Below are 17,822 nucleotides of genomic sequence, written 5' to 3'. Positions count from 1 at the left end.
ATTTTGTTAATGAGTCAGTTTTGATTCCATACACCATTGTCTAACAGTGTATTTGACAAAAGTTTGTCTCATACAATATTCAAGTCATTTAGTTTCACTAAGTTTAAGTGGTAATAGTTTTCATTACTATTATTTATCCACTAAGATGCACTGACCAGGCTCTGACCTGTACCTCTCTGGGAATATGTTACTGCTAGCAGTTTCCACAGTCTCTTGTTTTTTTCCAAGGTCAGCGTCTATGCAAAGCACTTTATTAGATATATGACCTGTCCATTAAGCCATGATTTGTGCATATTAGTTCAAGACATTTACTTATCAGTACTAAACCACTAACTCCATAAACCTTCACACTCCCTCTCTATGAGGCTTGCAGCTCTGCTGAAGTGGAACCCAAGGACATTCCTCCTTTCTAGATATGAAGAGAGGCCCTGGTTTCACTGTAGCAGTTTCAAATCACCGCATTATAAGGAATCCATCTAACATCATTGGACAATAGTATAGTGGATTAATAACAAGGTACATTATAGTATATTACAAACTTAACACAAAAACATAACACAATACCTTTTAACCTATACTTCAATGGATATCATAATGTCTAGAAGTCTTATTGTTCAAAGGAAAGAAGAATAAACTTGTACCATTTTCCCATTTAAGTAAATCGAATACTGCTCCAGGTTTTAATCTTCTTATCACTACAGCAAAGTCGTGAACAAGCAATAATACTTGTCAGTTTTAAATAATATGTTTTCTCATTATAGCAAATACTTAAAACATATTATTAATCTTATGAAATAACTGTTATGAACTATAAACAGTTTCAATCAGCACTGAACCTGTTTCATTATAAGATAATCTTTCAATTAATTTACCTCTGTTTATCAATTGCTATAATATTATTTTGGTGAATCCCTTTTAGGATTTAAATCCAAATATATGCCAGTATAACTGCATTCAACTAGGCGTGACCCTTTGTTCATAAAAAATCCAGCCGAGACAGGATTTTTTTCTCAAGACCTCTGGCTTGTTAGTTAATCTTTTGGTCACAAAGAGTCTCTTCTTATCTTGTGTTTTTAGGACATAAATGTGTAGATTAACGTTCACTTTTAGCCGGAATGGTGCTTTTTATCAAGCGTCATGCTTTCTGAAGATAAGATATACTTGTGGTAAATCGTTCATTATATATATTTTCTTAGGGATTCTCAGACCACTAAGTACTTAATTGAATACATGTGTAATTCCAAACAAGAGAGGACTGACCTATTTCATGGAGCAAGAGAGCCACCTACTAGTGGTACAAGGATACTCTTTCTTTATCCTTCCTAATATCTTTGACACTTCATTTTATAATACATTCCATATTTGAAATTGCCTAGTACATATTCAGCATATCCATATGTTCTCAGCAGGATTCAGCTTCTGTACCAGGTTTCGCTCTTAGTTGTTTCCACAAGAAGTCCCTTGATCCAATGTTTCTCCATCACAGGTGTGGATTTCCATGGCCTGACTTCATTCCTATAAGACACTTGGACACGTTTAGCTGTAAATATTATTTCTATATATTTATTTTTGTTCGCACAGAGTCACTTTGCGAGGTACGCCTTCCATCCAGAACACTGAAGGAGGCCAAAACTCACTGTTATTCATATTTTCTGGTATCCAATTACTGTTCTGCCTCACATCATCAGTTGGTAGACACAATACAACTGAATCTGATTCAATTGATGAACCAACAGCTGTAGCTACTGAGATCCTCCATGCAAAAGGTGTCATTGTTTTACTGACCAGCCTAGCTGATTCAGCGTCACTTGCGACAACCACTATCAGCTGCACGGGCGGCTGGATTAAATCCAGTGGTCGTAAAAAAGTGGTTTATGGAGTATGAAAGCCTGTTGTCCAAGCTTGGCATTGAAAATCTTCCTTCACACATCTGGAATTGTGATGAAACAGGGCTCCAAGATGACTTTGTGTCAATAAAAGTTGTCGGAGATGTTAGACAACCAAGCTTTGGGAAAGGGGAAACAACCACAGTACTTGTTTCCTTCAATGCAGTGGGCAGTTATGGTCCACTCATGATCATTTTTAAAAAATGATAACAAAGCCTACAAGCAACAAAATACATTGTTATTAATAATAATAATAATAATAATAATAATACATACAGGTAGTGAACAAAAAGATGGAAACACCTGGGTAAATGAGGGACACCAAGATGAGGAGACCTCAGTGACTTTGAAAGAGGGGTGATTGTTGGGGCGCGTTTGGCAGGCGCTTCAATGACCAAGACAGCTCAACTTGCTGATGTTTCACGAGCAATGGTGTCTCAGGTGATGTCGACATGGAACTCCGAAGGAAAGACATCATCAGCAAAGGGCAACAGTGGGTGGAAGCGCATACTCCAGGATCGTGATATCCATGCATTAATTCGAAGTGCAAGGCAAAACAGACGAGCAACTGCAGATCAATTGACTGCAAATTTCAACCTGGGGTGCGAGCAGCCAGTTTCTTCAACAACGGTCTGCCGAGAACTCCACAGAGCGGATACATAAGAACGTAAGAAAGTTTACAAACGAGAGGAGGCCATTCAGCCCATCTTGCTCGTTTGGTTGTTAGTAGCTTATTGATCCCAGAATCTCATCAAGCAGCTTCTTGAAGGATCCCAGGGTGTCAGCTTCAACAACATTCCTGGGGAGTTGGTTCCAGACCCTCACAATTCTCTGTGTAAAAAAGTGCCTCCTATTTTCTGTTCTGAATGCCCCTTTATCTAATCTCCATTTGTGATCCCTGGTCCTCGTTTCTTTTTTCAGGTCAAAAAAGTCCCCTGGGTCGACATTGTCTATACCTTTTAGGATTTTGAAAGTTTGAATCAGCTCGCCGCGTAGTCTTCTTTGTTCAAGACTGAATATATTCAATTCTTTTAGCCTGTCTGCATATGACATGCCTTTTAAACCTGGGATAATTCTGATTGCTCTTCTTTGCACTCTTTCTAGAGCAGCAATATCCTTTTTGTAACGCGGTGACCAGAACTGAACACAATATTCTAGGTGAGGTCTTACTAATGCATTGTAAACTTTTAACATTACTTCCCTTGATTTAAATTCAACACTTCTCACAATATATCGGGGCACCTTGTTGGCCTTTTTTATAGCTTCCCCACATTGTCTAGATGAAGACATTTCTGAGTCAACATAAACTCCTAGTTCTTTATCATAGTTCCCTTCTTCAATTTCAGTATCTCCCATATGATATTTATAATTCACATTTGTATTGCCTGTATGCAATACTTTACACTTTTCTCTGTTAAATGTCATTTGCCATGTGTCTGCCCTGTTCTGAATGCTGTCTAGATCATTTTGAATGACCTTTGCTGCTGCAACACTTAATAGGGCGTTATTGCCCAACGCCCTATTAAGTGATTTTACATTGGTGTTTCCATTTTTTGTTCACTACCTGTATATTGAATTCTGATATTTTTGTGATAAATCTGAAATGGTGTGCATAATGGTGTGCATCAGAAAGTTTGTAAGCAACTGTGGCAAATTGGTTGATTGTGTACGGGCGCAGGAGTGATGCAGTAGATCTCCGGCCCCAGTGGGCAACCTTGCCTCCTCTTCATGGAGGTCAAGGTTGGCCCCCAGCGGGGGTGGAGCTGCTACCCCGGCCCCTTTGCCATACCAGCAACGGGACAGACAAATAACCAATGTTCCCTCCTTCCCTCCTATCTGTTTTAGATGTAACCAAGCAATGGAGGGTGACGTGGCGACGTGCAATTGGACATCTGAAGTGGGTAAGAATTATTGCAGATTATGGCTAGAGTAGGGCTCCCCAAGGAAATCCTGACTAATCATGGAACTAACTTTCTGTCTAACACGTTACAGCAAGTTTATAAAATACTAAAAATACATCCCATCAGGAAATCTCTTTGTCATACACAGACGGATGGTTTGGTGGAACGTTTCAATCAGACCTTAAAGCAGATGCTGAGACGATTGGTGAACCAAGAGCAAAAGCATTGGGCATCACTTCTCCCCTACTTCCTTTTTGCAGTGAGAGAGGTGCCGCAGAGTTCGGCAGGGTTTTCCCCCTTTGAGCGCTTGTACGGCTGACAGCCTCGCGGAACCCTCGATCTGTTGAGGGAGGGGTGGGAGGAGCACAAAGGCTCGTCCAAAAATGTAGTGCAGCATGTGCTTCTACTGAGAGATTGCCTGGATTTGGTCGGTCGTTTGGTCCAGGACAACCTCAAATCGGCTCAGCACCGGCAACAGCTGCATTACAAGAAAAATGCACAAATTCGAACCTTTCGACCAGCAGACAAAGTAATGCTGCTGCTTCCCTCCTCAGAATCGAAATGATGTGCTAAATGGCAGGGGCCATATGAAGTGATTCGGGCTGTAGGAAAGGTGAGGATGATTTAGGCCCTGGTCTAGAGACCTCTAGCACAAAAGACATTTCGATGGGGGAACAGTTACTCCCTGATCAGCAATGAGAGCTGCGTAGGTTAATTGAGGAGTTCAATGATGTTTTTTCTGACGTGCCCGGTAGAACTAACCTTATTGAATATACCATTATCTCTCCCCCAGGTGTCATGGCGATGCTCGAACTTGGGGTGATTGAGCGCTCCAGGAGCGAGTGGTGCAGTCCAATTGTGATAGTGGTCAAAAAGGACGGCACCAACCGCTTCTGCGTTGATTTCCGTATGATAAACGCTATTGCCAAGTTCGATGTGTACCCCATGCCTTGGGTCGACGAGCTTCTAGATAGACTGGGAACTGCTAGGTTTATCTCCACTCTGGACCTGGAAAAGAAAACTGGACTAATTTTTTAGTGCAATTGGAAGATCATTCTAAGATTGCTGCTCTGTGAGAAAGAGTACCCAGTCTAGATTTATTCTATCGAAAACCCATAGCTGTTTATTTATTGGTAATTATTTGTAGAAATACTAGTTTCATTCAAATACGAACTTTCGACAAGTATTTAGGTACATCCCAAAAGGGGTTGCCATTGCATTTGTTTAATGTATTTTAGTATGTTGAAATGTATTATTTGTGTAAACCCACCTGTTATACTCGTATTCACAGCCCATCTTGTTTGATTCGGCGAGATGGTGCTACATTTCAAAATTTTACAAATGAAACATACTACAGAATCTCTGCTGGTAGTCTTACATTCTAAGTGTATGTTTTTACAGTATAGTGCAATGACTGGGGTCGCTATATCTGAACTTAACCCTTTGAGTAGTACGAAAGTACCGGTACATTCGCTGCTCTCTGGTCCCCAAGGAGTACGAACCTGCCGGTACGTTCTGCAACTCTTAACTTGAATTACTGAGCCTACAAAGCTCCTGATCGCATAATGTTGTAACACTAGGTTTCTGTAACACCTTTTATTGGTCTCTTGCACCCTCTGCCAGATATTGACTGAATTACATATAATTATCCCAGTCACAAAAATGTCAACAGTGTTTGTAAACTGGAGAAAATCAGTGAGAAAGAAGTATTAGTAATAATACTGAATTCAGATTCGGATTTAAATTCAAATACTCACAATTCTTCGACTGAATCGGATGTCAGCGAGTGTGTCAGTGAAGACATAAGCGAAGAATATTTACCATCAACATCAAATGACAGCAAAGAGGCGACGCCAAGCTCTGTGCGTTGCTCCATGCTTCAAGGAGTATCATATGCTGAAGCATTAGACACTCTCACTCCCTCCACCCCCACAACCTGTTTACCTGGATATGATTTATTCATCTCTCTCTCTCTCTCTCTCTCTCTCTCTCTCTCTCTCTCTCTCTCTCTCTCTCTCTCTCTCTCGCCCTTTTTTTTGTTAGGACGTGTTGTTGTGGTTGTTCCACCCCGTTGGTTTTTGTTTATTGCCTACAGGTTATTTTTTAGTCAAAAACTTTCCCTGTGACTAAATAATAAAATATATTTATTTGTTTTATTTATTTATGGTAAAAATGATGTGGATGTATTTCATTAGTGTTCACTACATACATACAAACATATAGCTTTCAGCTTGTTTGTAAGCTGTACTCGTAATAATCAAGCGCATGCAGAAGACAGAAAAAAAAACCTCACTCCCATAGGACCGGCAGTGCATTTTAGAACTCACTACTCAACAGTGGCGTGCCGTCAGGACCTTCAAGGTATTCTCTGCTGACCAGACAGTGCCAAGTAAACCGTCAGTCAAATGACATTACGTTGCCTCACTCACTTGCGTACAGTGTGCTTGCTTATACTATGAAACATACTACTCTAATTATTATATATGTTCATTTGTCTGATGCCTTTATCCAAGATGACTTACAGGGTTTACTAGAGGTTTTTTTAAGAGTCTAGGGGTTTCCTGAAGGGGATGTGATCAGCCAATAAGAGATCTGCATTTCCCTCGCATAAGTCTAAAACAACGACCAAATGCTAGAAAAAAAAACAGTTGAGGGTATTCTCCGTTTCAATTGAAGGTCTTGAGTGAGTTTAACCAATAGGCGAGAATGTCCTCTTTTTTTTTTTTTTTTTTTTTTTTAGACAGGCGACCAATTAGGAGTGAGCAGAGGTGGGTCATAAATCTCCCAGGGCAGAGGTTCCCAAACTGTGGTACGCGTACACCCAGGGGTACGCGAGACGTGTTTAGGGGGGTACGCGTGACAAATTGTGTAATGGCGAACATTTTTGTTTTGTTTTGTTTTGTTGGTTTTTTTTGCATTTTCATAAGATTTGTCATACTCACACAAAACTTTAAAACGCATTGGAAATTCATTTTAATTTCTGCCGTGAAATGGAGAAACAAACAGAGCCATGCAAGACAATCTCGCAGCAGCGGGACACTTGGGATCAACGCTGTGGTGGCTCGTTTATTGCAAACCTCCAAGAGGTAACAATGAGAACAAGGATACACAGGGACAGTGACGTACAGAACTCTCACCACCAATAACTGTATGTTTTTAGTTTTTTATTAATTACATTTTTTTTTTTGGTGCTTATGAGCTATTTTCGATTTTTATGTAAATCATTTTTTCAGAGCTTTCGATTTTTATGTACTGTATGAAATTATTGTTTTCTGTTACTATACTTTACAAAATGCTTGTTTTTTTCTGTCACAAAGTAGTAACTGTACAGTACCACACTTTGTACCTTCTTTGCTTTGTTGTCTTCCACAACGAAATCCCTGTGGTCACGGACACATTCTTCTGGGTTTTTTGTGTTTAGGCATTTTTTTTACATTTCGCCACAATTTGCAATTCTGTTTTAAATCCTACGTATCTTAACTGTAATATAGCTTTAAATCCCGCGAACAAGCCTCCAGTCGAGAAAGTATTCAGAACTAATCAATACAAGTTAGGGAAAGGTAGTTTGTTTTGTTTTTTTATGTATTAGGTTTTTGAGTTATGAGAATTGAGTATATTCCCAGTGTTTTTCTGGTGTTCATTATACACATTTTTTTTTTTTTTTTTTTTTTGTATCAGGGGTGTTTTATCGGTTAAACCCTAAAATCAGACGCGTAATTATATTATTATAGTCATTTATATTGTAAGTATATTATTGTGTATGTGTATAAATCTGTGTATTATGAAAGCATATATTAAAAACAACATGAAAATATAAATCTGTATGCTAGGGGTACGCAGACAGTTGATAGGTTTGGAACGGGGTACGCGGCAATCAAAAGTTTGGGAACCTCTGTCCCGGGGTATTCTCTGCCTCACTTGAAAGGCCTGCTTTTGCAACCAATGGGAAAGTCAAAGCTCTGACAGCTGACCAATCATTAGTGAGCAACCCCAAAACATGAATATTCCTTGGTTAGCACTGCAGTTAGGAGGATAGCTGGGTTTGCACGATATTGCTTATAAATATACATTGATAAATACAAATACCTTTACAACATCTAATTATTTCAAATTTTATTTTACACTAAAATAAAAATAATTGAAAAAACGGAGACATCATAGTCGATTTGGTTACGAATTATTTTTCAAGGAGAACTTTCTCTGAAAAATTGGAGGGGGGGTCGACGACTCTGCTACCCCAGTCCATTTTTTTTTTTTTATATAATTTAGTCGTTGCCAATTAGTTTTTATTATTTTCTCCCCAATTTGAAATGCCCAATTATTTTTTAGGCTCAGCTCACCGCTACCACCCCTGCGCTGTCTCGGGAGGGGCGAAGATGAACACACGCTGTCCTCCGAAGCGTGTGCCGTCAGCCGCCCGCTTCTTTTACACACTGCGAACTCACTGTGCAGCCGCCTCAGAGCTACAGCGTCGGAGAACAACGCAGCGCTGGGCAGCTTACAGGCAAGCCCACAGGCGCCCGGCCAGACTACAGGGGTCGCTGCTGCTATCACATTATACTGCATCACAGCAGACCTTCTGACCAAAGGATCATTCCCATTAGCGATGCTTTTGTGACACTCAGTTGTAGTTATTAGATTCAAAAGAGTTACAATCAGATTGGATACTATTAATTTAGTATTACTACCCTTAACTCAAGTGCATCACCTGTGCTTTATTTAAAATATTTAACATAAGTTTTTTACACTCTCCTTTCCAAATATATACATTATAACTTCATAGTCCTATGAAGATTTGTCAAAAAAAGATTCATACATTATGTGGTTGCTACTGTACCTAGCAGGAAGTGCTGTCCACAAGGAAATGTTTATAGAACCAGAATATTAAACAACTCAAAAAAACAAATCGGGCTGTGACCCACTCCGTCATGACTCAATATTGATTATCACCAGCACCCAACATGATTTACTCAGAGGCTCTTGTGGTTTCATCCTCTACCTATTGGTGGGTAACAGGTATGTTATAATGTCTGTCGTCCTCTGTCAGGAGGGTGATCTTGTGCCAGTCCCTCCCACATACATCAGTGAAACTAACTTCAAATTCCTCTGTGTCATACTTGTACAGTCTGAAGGTTTGCATTTGCAGCTGTAATGTGTATCCAGGAAGAAACATCTCAATCTGTAACAACAAAAAAAAAGCCAGATCCTATTCGTAACTTTAAACATTACATTAACAGATTTAAACATTGACATGTTTTTCAAGGAGTTTTTTGTACTTTATAAAGACAGTGATTTGGGTGGGCGGGGGCGGGGGCGGGGGCGGGGGCGGGATGGAAATGGGTACAGTCCACCTGTCTCTAAGCTGCAAGGGTTAATGCTCTATACTGAGATTTCAATTGAAAGGGCTGGAAACTTTTTCATGATTTCATCGTAATAAAGTACACAAATAGCCGTGCATTTCAAACAAGTGGAAGCAGTTTCCAATTTCACTGATGTTACCTTTCCAGGGATTGTGTAAACACTAGAGCCAGGTTTTAACTAAGCACATTCTAAACAGGTCCTATCATGTTTACATCGACAGAATGCAAAACAACTACTGTACGCCAAGTCACTCAATCACTTTGGAACTGTGAATAGATTTTCTGCTTTATTTCAAGGCTTAGTTTACCTGCTCAAGGCCACCAGAGTCACCAATGGTGTTCAGGTGATTTAGCATGAAGCTAAAAGGGTCTAAAGATGTGTCCCTTGAGAAAAGGATTGCACAGAAATTGGGGACATCTTGCCCGTGTCTCATGCCCTCAAACATCTCAATGGCCAGGTAGAGCATGAGGAATTTCACTGCCTCGTACATCTTGTACTCGCTTGATTCATCCATGAACAGGAGCTTGCAGGCCTTTTCACGTGCCTTCTTATCCTTGAGTCCATGAATATCACCCCACTATGGAAAGATTAAAACATTACAACAATCCCATGAAAACTCAGGGGAAACCCAGCTACTTACAGGTTGTAACCCTTTCTTTGGATCTGAATCCCCCTTACAGGAAAATGTCCAACTTACAGAATTTTTAAATGGGTGTTATTTCCCACTAATACAAAACAAAGCTGTATTTAGTAATATATTATATATAGTTAAAATGGTAAAATAAAACAAAAAACACACAACAATGCATGCATTGACTTCAACTTGCTGAAATGCAAATATGCTGATAAGACAAGTACACTTCTACAGTATGCACGTGCATTTCTGTGGAAGTGTCCAAAGCTGCAGCAACATGTGAATCTATCTACAATGTAGTGTACATTTTACAAATAAAGTGCCTTAATTATCACAACTTATTATTATTATTAGTTTATTTAGCAGACGCCTTTATCCAAGGCGACTTACAGAGACTAGGGTGTGTGAACTATGCATCAGCTGCAGAGTCACTTACAATTACGTCTCACCCGAAAGACGGAGCACAAGGAGGTTAAGTGACTTGCTCAGGGTCACACAATGAGTCAGTGGCTGAGGTGGGATTTGAACCGGGGACCTTCAGGTTACAAGCCCGTTTCTTTAACCACTGGACCACACAGCCTCCCACAACTGCATAGGAAGTGTGAAGTTACTTGCTACACTTTAAGTGACTGTTTAGAACAACCGCTCAGTGTTTCTCAAACTGGTTTCTCTCGGGGAATTTCTCTTGAGGAAACATTGAAAAAGTCGGAGTGTGTTAAACATATCACGTCTGTGTATGCACATGAATGGAGAATGCCACTTGCCCTGCACTGAGAAAAGTGTTTCTATAAGACCCCTGCTAAGTCTGGTCTGAACTAAGAGGTAAATTGTTTATCCCTCTATGACTGCATTATCAAACAAAATAAAGACTGATAGACTGATACCCTATTCACACTACCTACAGTACTGGACATAACTTCAATTCAAAATGTAAGGATTGTGCATTGTTTGACATAAAATGGACAAACCTTTTAGGATTTGTCACAAAATAAACAATTATTTGTAGATTTAACCATTTACTTCTAAAACAACAACAATGGTGATAGAGGGCTTGGTGACTGCCATGTCTTCCAGACCAGGGATTCTCAAACTGGGGCCTGGGGATCAGCAAACATTACCCAGGGGGTTCCCGCAAGATTCTGGAAACTGCTACTTTTGTACAAGAATATACAAATGCTCTTTCACTGTAGTCGTGAAAGACCAGCCTTGGGATTTTATGCAGAATCTACTGTACATAATACACAGACTTGAATTTTGTCAATTTCTTGGCTTTATTCTACAGTGATCTGACTGTTGTGATGGTGAGAGAGGCTTCTCAGGGAGCTACACAGCACCAAAAAAACATGAGAAAAGAAAAAAAGTTATCCTCTAGAACACTACAGTAAAAAAAGGAATACTTCATGCTATCTACATTTTCATTAATGTCTCAGAAAATAATTCCAAAAACTAAAGTTTGGTTGTAGTTGAAAAATGACATTAGTTCGTAAGACCAGGACAAAAAAAAAATCAAACGAGAAACTGCTGTCCAAAATTATTCAAAACACATATAATAGTTATAAAAACAGGTATGAATTAAAAAAAAAAATATAGGAATATGAATATGCACCAATGTACAGCCACCTTTCTTTAAAAAGGTACCTTTGTGATATCCTGCTCTTTCATCCAGGATGGAAAGGGTATGCCATTGCTGAGCACCTGAAACAGTGTCGCTCTCAATGCACAGTAGTTGTCTCCACGAACTCTGCAAATGTACCTGATATTATGTACCCTGTAGATTTCTCCATAGGCCTGAAAACAGATCATGGAGACCACAATGATAAACAAATGACCATGCATCTAAAGCTGTATTAGAGGGGTTCAATACAACAACAAGAAGTTGAAGGAAATTCCCCAATGAAAATGTCATGAATTACATTAACATGCATACTAACTGCTATACTAAGATTACTTCCAAGCACATCTGAGAAAATGCTCAAATGTTTGGTGGGTTCTTGTATTTATCATCGACTCCCTCAGATACATTTATGGTAACAACACTGCACCCATTCGCCCCTACTGACAACCTGATTCCAGTTTGGAATACAGGTGGTGGGTACTAAAGCCAGGTTGATATTGGACTATTTTTTACTGTGGAAACTTAGGTTGACATCCCTGATAATTGACAAGAGACACGACTCATCTGAAGGATGTTCGTTACATTGTACTTGTTAAATAAACAAACTCCCGCATGAACGTTCATAGAGTGCTGTGTTTGTATTACTGAAGATGCCTGTAGACAACTAACTCACTCGGATAATTGGCCATCCACATTCATGGAATAACAACAGTGAACTTTTAGATAGTCATGTATTTAATGGGTTATAATTGAGTAGCATGGGGAGGATTCTGTAGGATTGTTTATACCTTCCTTATTTGATCAGCATGAGGTGTCATTCCTTTCCATTCCAGTTCACAGTATTCTAGTAGGTCCATTGCTGGGGTTACACTGAGACTTTCTGACACCAGAGGAGAGAAAAAAACACTAAAGTGCTACACAGCATCAATGCAGACACAGATATACAATTCTGAATCATACATGAAATAATTCTTACTTTTGGTCATCCCTGGGAAACATCCTTTGTAACTGAAATGAAAGAGGAAAGGCTAAGTCAGTATATCCCCATACTTTAAATTGTGGTGAGCAAAGATGTTCTGGGACTTGGGTGGTTCGGGATAACACATTTCCTGGGGGTTCAGGTCCCTGGCTTACTGTAAGATATGCTGTGAAGTGTCTTGTTTGGTTATAAATCATTGTGTGTTTCCTGCCCTTGGTGTCTATTGTTTGTAATGTTTTTTAATAGGATATGAACTATAGAAAGTACAGTGCCAACATGATAAAAGCAATCCCAGTAAATATTCCCAATTATGCACAAACAGCCATCAAAACCCAAAAGGTCTATAAAAGGAATTTTGTTTTTTGAATGATGTCACTACAAGGTTTTGTTTTTATTCATATATAATCCAGGATCTAAGAGGAATGGTCATGAAGTGGAATGTTGCAAGTAATAAAACACTGCTGTACATGTTCCGTTTTTAATTTACTGCACTGAAATACCAGTGTTGTCTGTGACACAGCTCCTGAGTGCCTTCTGACAGATCCTAGTAGTACACACATAAGACATGGAATTAAATCAAAAGGAAACTTGTTGTGTATTGATGATGTTGTCTGGCTATGCCTTAAGATAAGGATCTACTGTAATATGGGGAATACATTATGAATATAAAATAAAGGTTTTAAATATTAATTAAATGGAATAAAGCGTTTCCTCATTTGCCCTTTGTCTACACAATTATTGAGTGCCAATAAATAACAAGTGGACAGTCTGATTTAATTTAGAAACTCAAACTAATCAAACTAACTAAAACCACTCATATGGTATTTTATACACGATCATTTTGATTTCATTTCCTGGTTTCCATAGAAATGTGTTATCTCTGCAGTGAATTGTGCGTTTGTGTCCTGGGCAAGATTTAACCTGTAACTAAACTCCACAAATAAATACCTCTCCCAGTATGCACAGCGGTAGATGATTCAGTAAAAGAGATATTCCAAAAACCAGGCAGGATATTCAAAAACCAGTGTTATTGCATTGAAATCGTGGTATAGTAACGAGAGCTTTAGTAGCAATGCTTTAGTGTTAATTAAATGAATCTGTTAATGCTTTGAAATTGAGTCGATGAGGTCGTTAATTAACTTATTTCTCGTTAAAAAGCTTAATTGTCGCAGGCCAAATACATCACGTCCTGTCTCAACGACTAAATAAGGGGAACTCGTTAATCAAAATGCATGCTAACGAGATCAAGAAAAATGAATGGAAGCATAATTTATGGAAACTACCAGCGAGACGGCTTTCTGACCAGCAGCAGCCAAATGGAAATGAAATAAAAAAATAATGTGAATATCTATTTTTTGTATAATTTGTAAACTTCATTTAAAATTGTGCATTGTGTCATGCAGAATGTACATTTATTTAGATAACTTCACATATAAAATGCTGATTTACGATTATCTGGCATGTGGGTAAAAATCGGAGGGCACGGATTTAAAAAAAAAAAAAAACTTTTTGTATTTATTTTTTGTGGGGGGTGGGGGTAAGCCATCTATCTATATTGGTTGGAATTTATTTTCTTATGCTGACATCTACTTTTGTATGTATTTTAGTATGTACGATTGTAGGCTATAAATACATATATTTGAAGTGTCATTTGTGTTTGTAGTTGTTAGTTATTGTACATGTCTACCATGTGTGTAACACTTCATTATACATTTATTAAGCTTTTAAAATTAGGACCGAACACCCAAACCCAGTACATAATGTATTTACAGTTAATTGTTTGGTGAATTCCTCTAATCACGCATATTCTCATTACATTACAAATACGTTACGCAAAATCCATGTCAATGATATCGATCACATTAGGTATTCCATGCATGTCCATGGCGATATCTTTTGAAAGCAAACCCCATATTGCACTTTTTAGCTATTAGCTGGGGGCAGTTCAAATCCTAACCAGAAGGGCGCTCTAACCCACTGTGGATCTTTGCATATCAGACAGTGAAATTCGGTCAAGCCCTTCAGATAACACCAAAAAAGTCTACACGAAACGATTCATTCTCACCGAGGTGCATTTATTTATTTTACTAGTGTAATAAATGACGCAAACTTCGATTAATCGATTGCTATGACGTTTTGGAAAATGTGTGTGAAAATAACCTGTCTGAAGTCTAGACGCCCTGATAATAAGTGCAAATAACTATACCTTGTTTTCTTATTACATTTTTCATATTTAATTTATTTAAGTTTTTTTTTGTCGAACATTTCAACAACTGCTGGTGATTTGTTGACCAGTCGGGAGTTGGCAATTGGAACATACATTTAGTGATTTTTTTTTTTTTTTTTTTTTTTTTTTTTTACTAGATACAACATTGGTATTTAAAACCCAAGCAATATTGAATCAAGAATTACAGCCTCTTGAACCACCATGAAAACAACCACGCAACCAGTTTCGACCGCCAGCCATTGCTGAAAAGTCCAACAAGGATCCTACGTCGAATCAAATAAAATAAATGGAGGCTGTGTGGTCCAGTGGTTAAAGAAAAGGGCTTGTAACCGGGAGGTTCTCGATTCAAATCCCACCTCAGCCACCGACTCATTGTGTGACCCTAAGCAAGTTACTTAACCTCCTTGTGCTCCTCCTTGTTTATATATATATATAAACAACTGCATATTATTGAATAGACTTCAGGCGCCCCCTGTCCCCTAATTTGTGAACTGCAATATATTCTTTACCAATAGATTTATTGTACATCTTCCCACACCACTCAATTGTTATTGTGTTATGAATGTATTAAAATTGAATAGTTTTGCGTGCGAAACAATTATACTTACCTGTGTAAATGTGCTATAGTCCAAGTAACGGGAGAAGAATGCTGAGTCGACAAACAAACAAAAAAAAAGTTGTTAAATGAAGACCCGGGAATGGATGTTTTTTCATTGCCGACCTGATAGATTTTGTTTCTTGCTATTTCAGTTGTGATTTGAGGATAAAGCAGTTCAAAAATAATATCACAGTAACTGCTATTCAGAATACACAACAGCCGGAACAATTATCGGTACCTGTAGGCTACTCCTCAATACGAGCAAATAACAATACGCTGTGCTAGCTCTGCTGGCTGTGTTTCAGTGTGCAAGAGACTCTACACAGCTGAGGATATGTCAAATCGCTGGAAAGCATGCAAAGGTCATAAAAAGACTCTCTTATTCCGTTACAACCACCACGTATGTGCCAAGGCAGTCTTGTTTTCAAACCGTGTAAACAAACGTACAGCAGTTATTTCCAACTATATGGCGACCACGTGTTTGTGTCAAATTCACTATAAATGTATAGAAAAGGTAATAATGTATAGAAAAGTTAATATCGGTAATACTCTATCAATCGTATTGTGCCTGCCTCCTTTTCATTCCTTATGTAATTCTTTCACAGTCAGGGATGGGCAGTATTGAAAATACATGTAATTGAAACACGTATTTTCATTGCATTTGTATTTTTGTAATGTGTAATGCAAATGCTAATGTATAAGTCTTTTGTATTGAAAAATATACATGCCTGAGTATTTTGTAATTTCAAAATACTCAAAAATGACATTGCTGCTATGCCATCCGGAGCTAAGTTCAGTTCAGGATTTCCGATGCAAACAAACTTTTTGCTGTGAGAACACAACAACATAGAGTTTTGTAAACAACGTTTTCTATACAAAAATATGTATTTTTGTTTTTCTGAAAGGGAGTGTTTTGAACGTATGCTCGTTACACTCAGTGTGTTAGCAACATGTATTCAAAACACTAGTCTTTTATGCCGTGGAGTGTTTTGGGCGTCCTATGTTGTAGAGTTATTATGTAAACTACGCCACCTTGTGGCTTATTGTTCTACCACATTACGCTATGCATGCTAGTTACTGTTTACCCGATCCGTATGAAGCCACTCCCTGGGGATAGGACTGGCCGCTGGAGGCTGGGTACCTGTGTACAGAGGGTTGCGCCTCGCTCTTATCTGGTGGATGTAGAGGGTAACCTTTACCACCGTAATCGCGTGGATCTGCGAGTTGCAGAACAACCAGTTGCACAAGGCTATGGACTGCCTGCTCACGACCCAACGGAGGTGCTCACAAACCCCAGTATTGCTAGACCAAGTAAGGAAAGGGGAGAGTATGCAGCTGTTGTTCCAGAGGGCTACGAGGATGAGAACTTCAAGCAAGTTAGCACACCGGTTGGTGTTTCAGGGCCAAGCACACCAGCCAGAGGAGAGTGCAGCACCACACCTGGAGTGAAACAGCTCCCTGCGGACAAGATCCCTGTCTTCTCTCGCAGTGGAAGACAGTTAAGAACACCAGACAGACTCAATTTGTAACTGATCTAACAGCAAAATAATAGGTTACCTGTTTAGGACTTTACAGGAGGGTTCAGTTCAAGTTTGTTTGTGTTTTTTTTTCTCTCCTTCTTTCTTTTCCTTTTCTGCTCAGAAAGGCATGTTTTAAAAAAAAGTGTTTATGAATACTACTAATAGTAATCAAACCAAGTGTTATGTAATCGATTGGTCAATTCACTCTTGCTTGTGTCTCCCTTATAGGGTAATTAAGGAAAGTGGACCAATATAAAAAGGGAGATGTTGTAGAGTTATTATGTAAACTACGCCACCTTGTGGCTTATTGTTATACCACATTACGCTATGCATGCTAGTTACTGTTTTACCCTTGGCCTGTGCGTTGTCACGGGGTTCATCATGGTTCTATACACAAACAGCTTGTCGTGTCTTTATTACAACACGTGAAACATCCTACACCGGGGTTGTTACAATATTCATTTTACATTTTTAAATTACTACCAATGGATTACGAAGCACTCCAAGGAGATCAAGATGCCTTACCATTTAGTGAAACAACATTTGAGAAGATACAGTAACTGAGAGCATTAATAATTGCTTAATAATGTGTATCAAAAATATGTTACGGGTTATTGCCTTCGCTGTAAACTAATGGTGCAGTTGTCCACAATGTCGCTATTATTGATGGTTCGGTTGCATTTTGGTAATGCCTTAACTTTAAAGACATTGGGTTGTGCAGATCTACCATTAGGTGGCACTATAGTATGAAGCGCTGCGGGTGATTCGGATCAGTGAACCTTTTGGTGAAACACTGGTTCACGGCTGAAATAGTAAAACGGTATAAATTGCACGCTACTTAGCGCTACTGTATTATGTGTATTTATATTATTAAATACCGTTGTTGTAATCAAAACCCTCTGAAGATTAACCCAACACTCCTCGGCTTTGCCTCGGGAGGGGGCAAATGATAAACACCCTCCTATTTGTCAATAATTAAGATCATTCCAATAAACGGATTATTAAACTCAGGTGCTGCCGCCCCGATTGGTTGCAAGCTAATTCAGGCGGCTTTATAATCCTGTAACCAGTCCTACTCTAGCAAGCGAGTATATCGGTTTC

The 17,822-nt window shown here is 38.9% G+C and overlaps 1 protein-coding gene across 1 annotated transcript; it reads right to left on the bottom strand.

Moving 5' to 3' along the window:
* Positions 1 to 8,374: 8,374 nt before the first annotated feature.
* LOC131730771 (inactive ubiquitin thioesterase OTULINL-like) lies at positions 8,375 to 13,460 on the bottom strand. Its single transcript, XM_059020741.1, has 6 exons — positions 13,325 to 13,460; positions 12,374 to 12,405; positions 12,186 to 12,277; positions 11,421 to 11,570; positions 9,456 to 9,725; positions 8,375 to 8,966 (listed from the first exon to the last, which is right to left on the bottom strand). The coding sequence occupies exons 2-6, from the start codon at positions 12,381 to 12,383 to the stop codon at positions 8,787 to 8,789; spliced, it is 702 nt and encodes a 233-aa protein (XP_058876724.1). The 5' UTR covers positions 12,384 to 12,405; positions 13,325 to 13,460; the 3' UTR covers positions 8,375 to 8,786.
* Positions 13,461 to 17,822: the final 4,362 nt, after the last annotated feature.

Source organism: Acipenser ruthenus, chromosome 3 (genome assembly GCF_902713425.1).
Source record: "Acipenser ruthenus chromosome 3, fAciRut3.2 maternal haplotype, whole genome shotgun sequence".
Classification (NCBI taxonomy): Eukaryota; Metazoa; Chordata; class Actinopteri; order Acipenseriformes; family Acipenseridae; genus Acipenser; species Acipenser ruthenus.
This window is presented reverse-complemented; position numbering and strand designations above follow the sequence as displayed.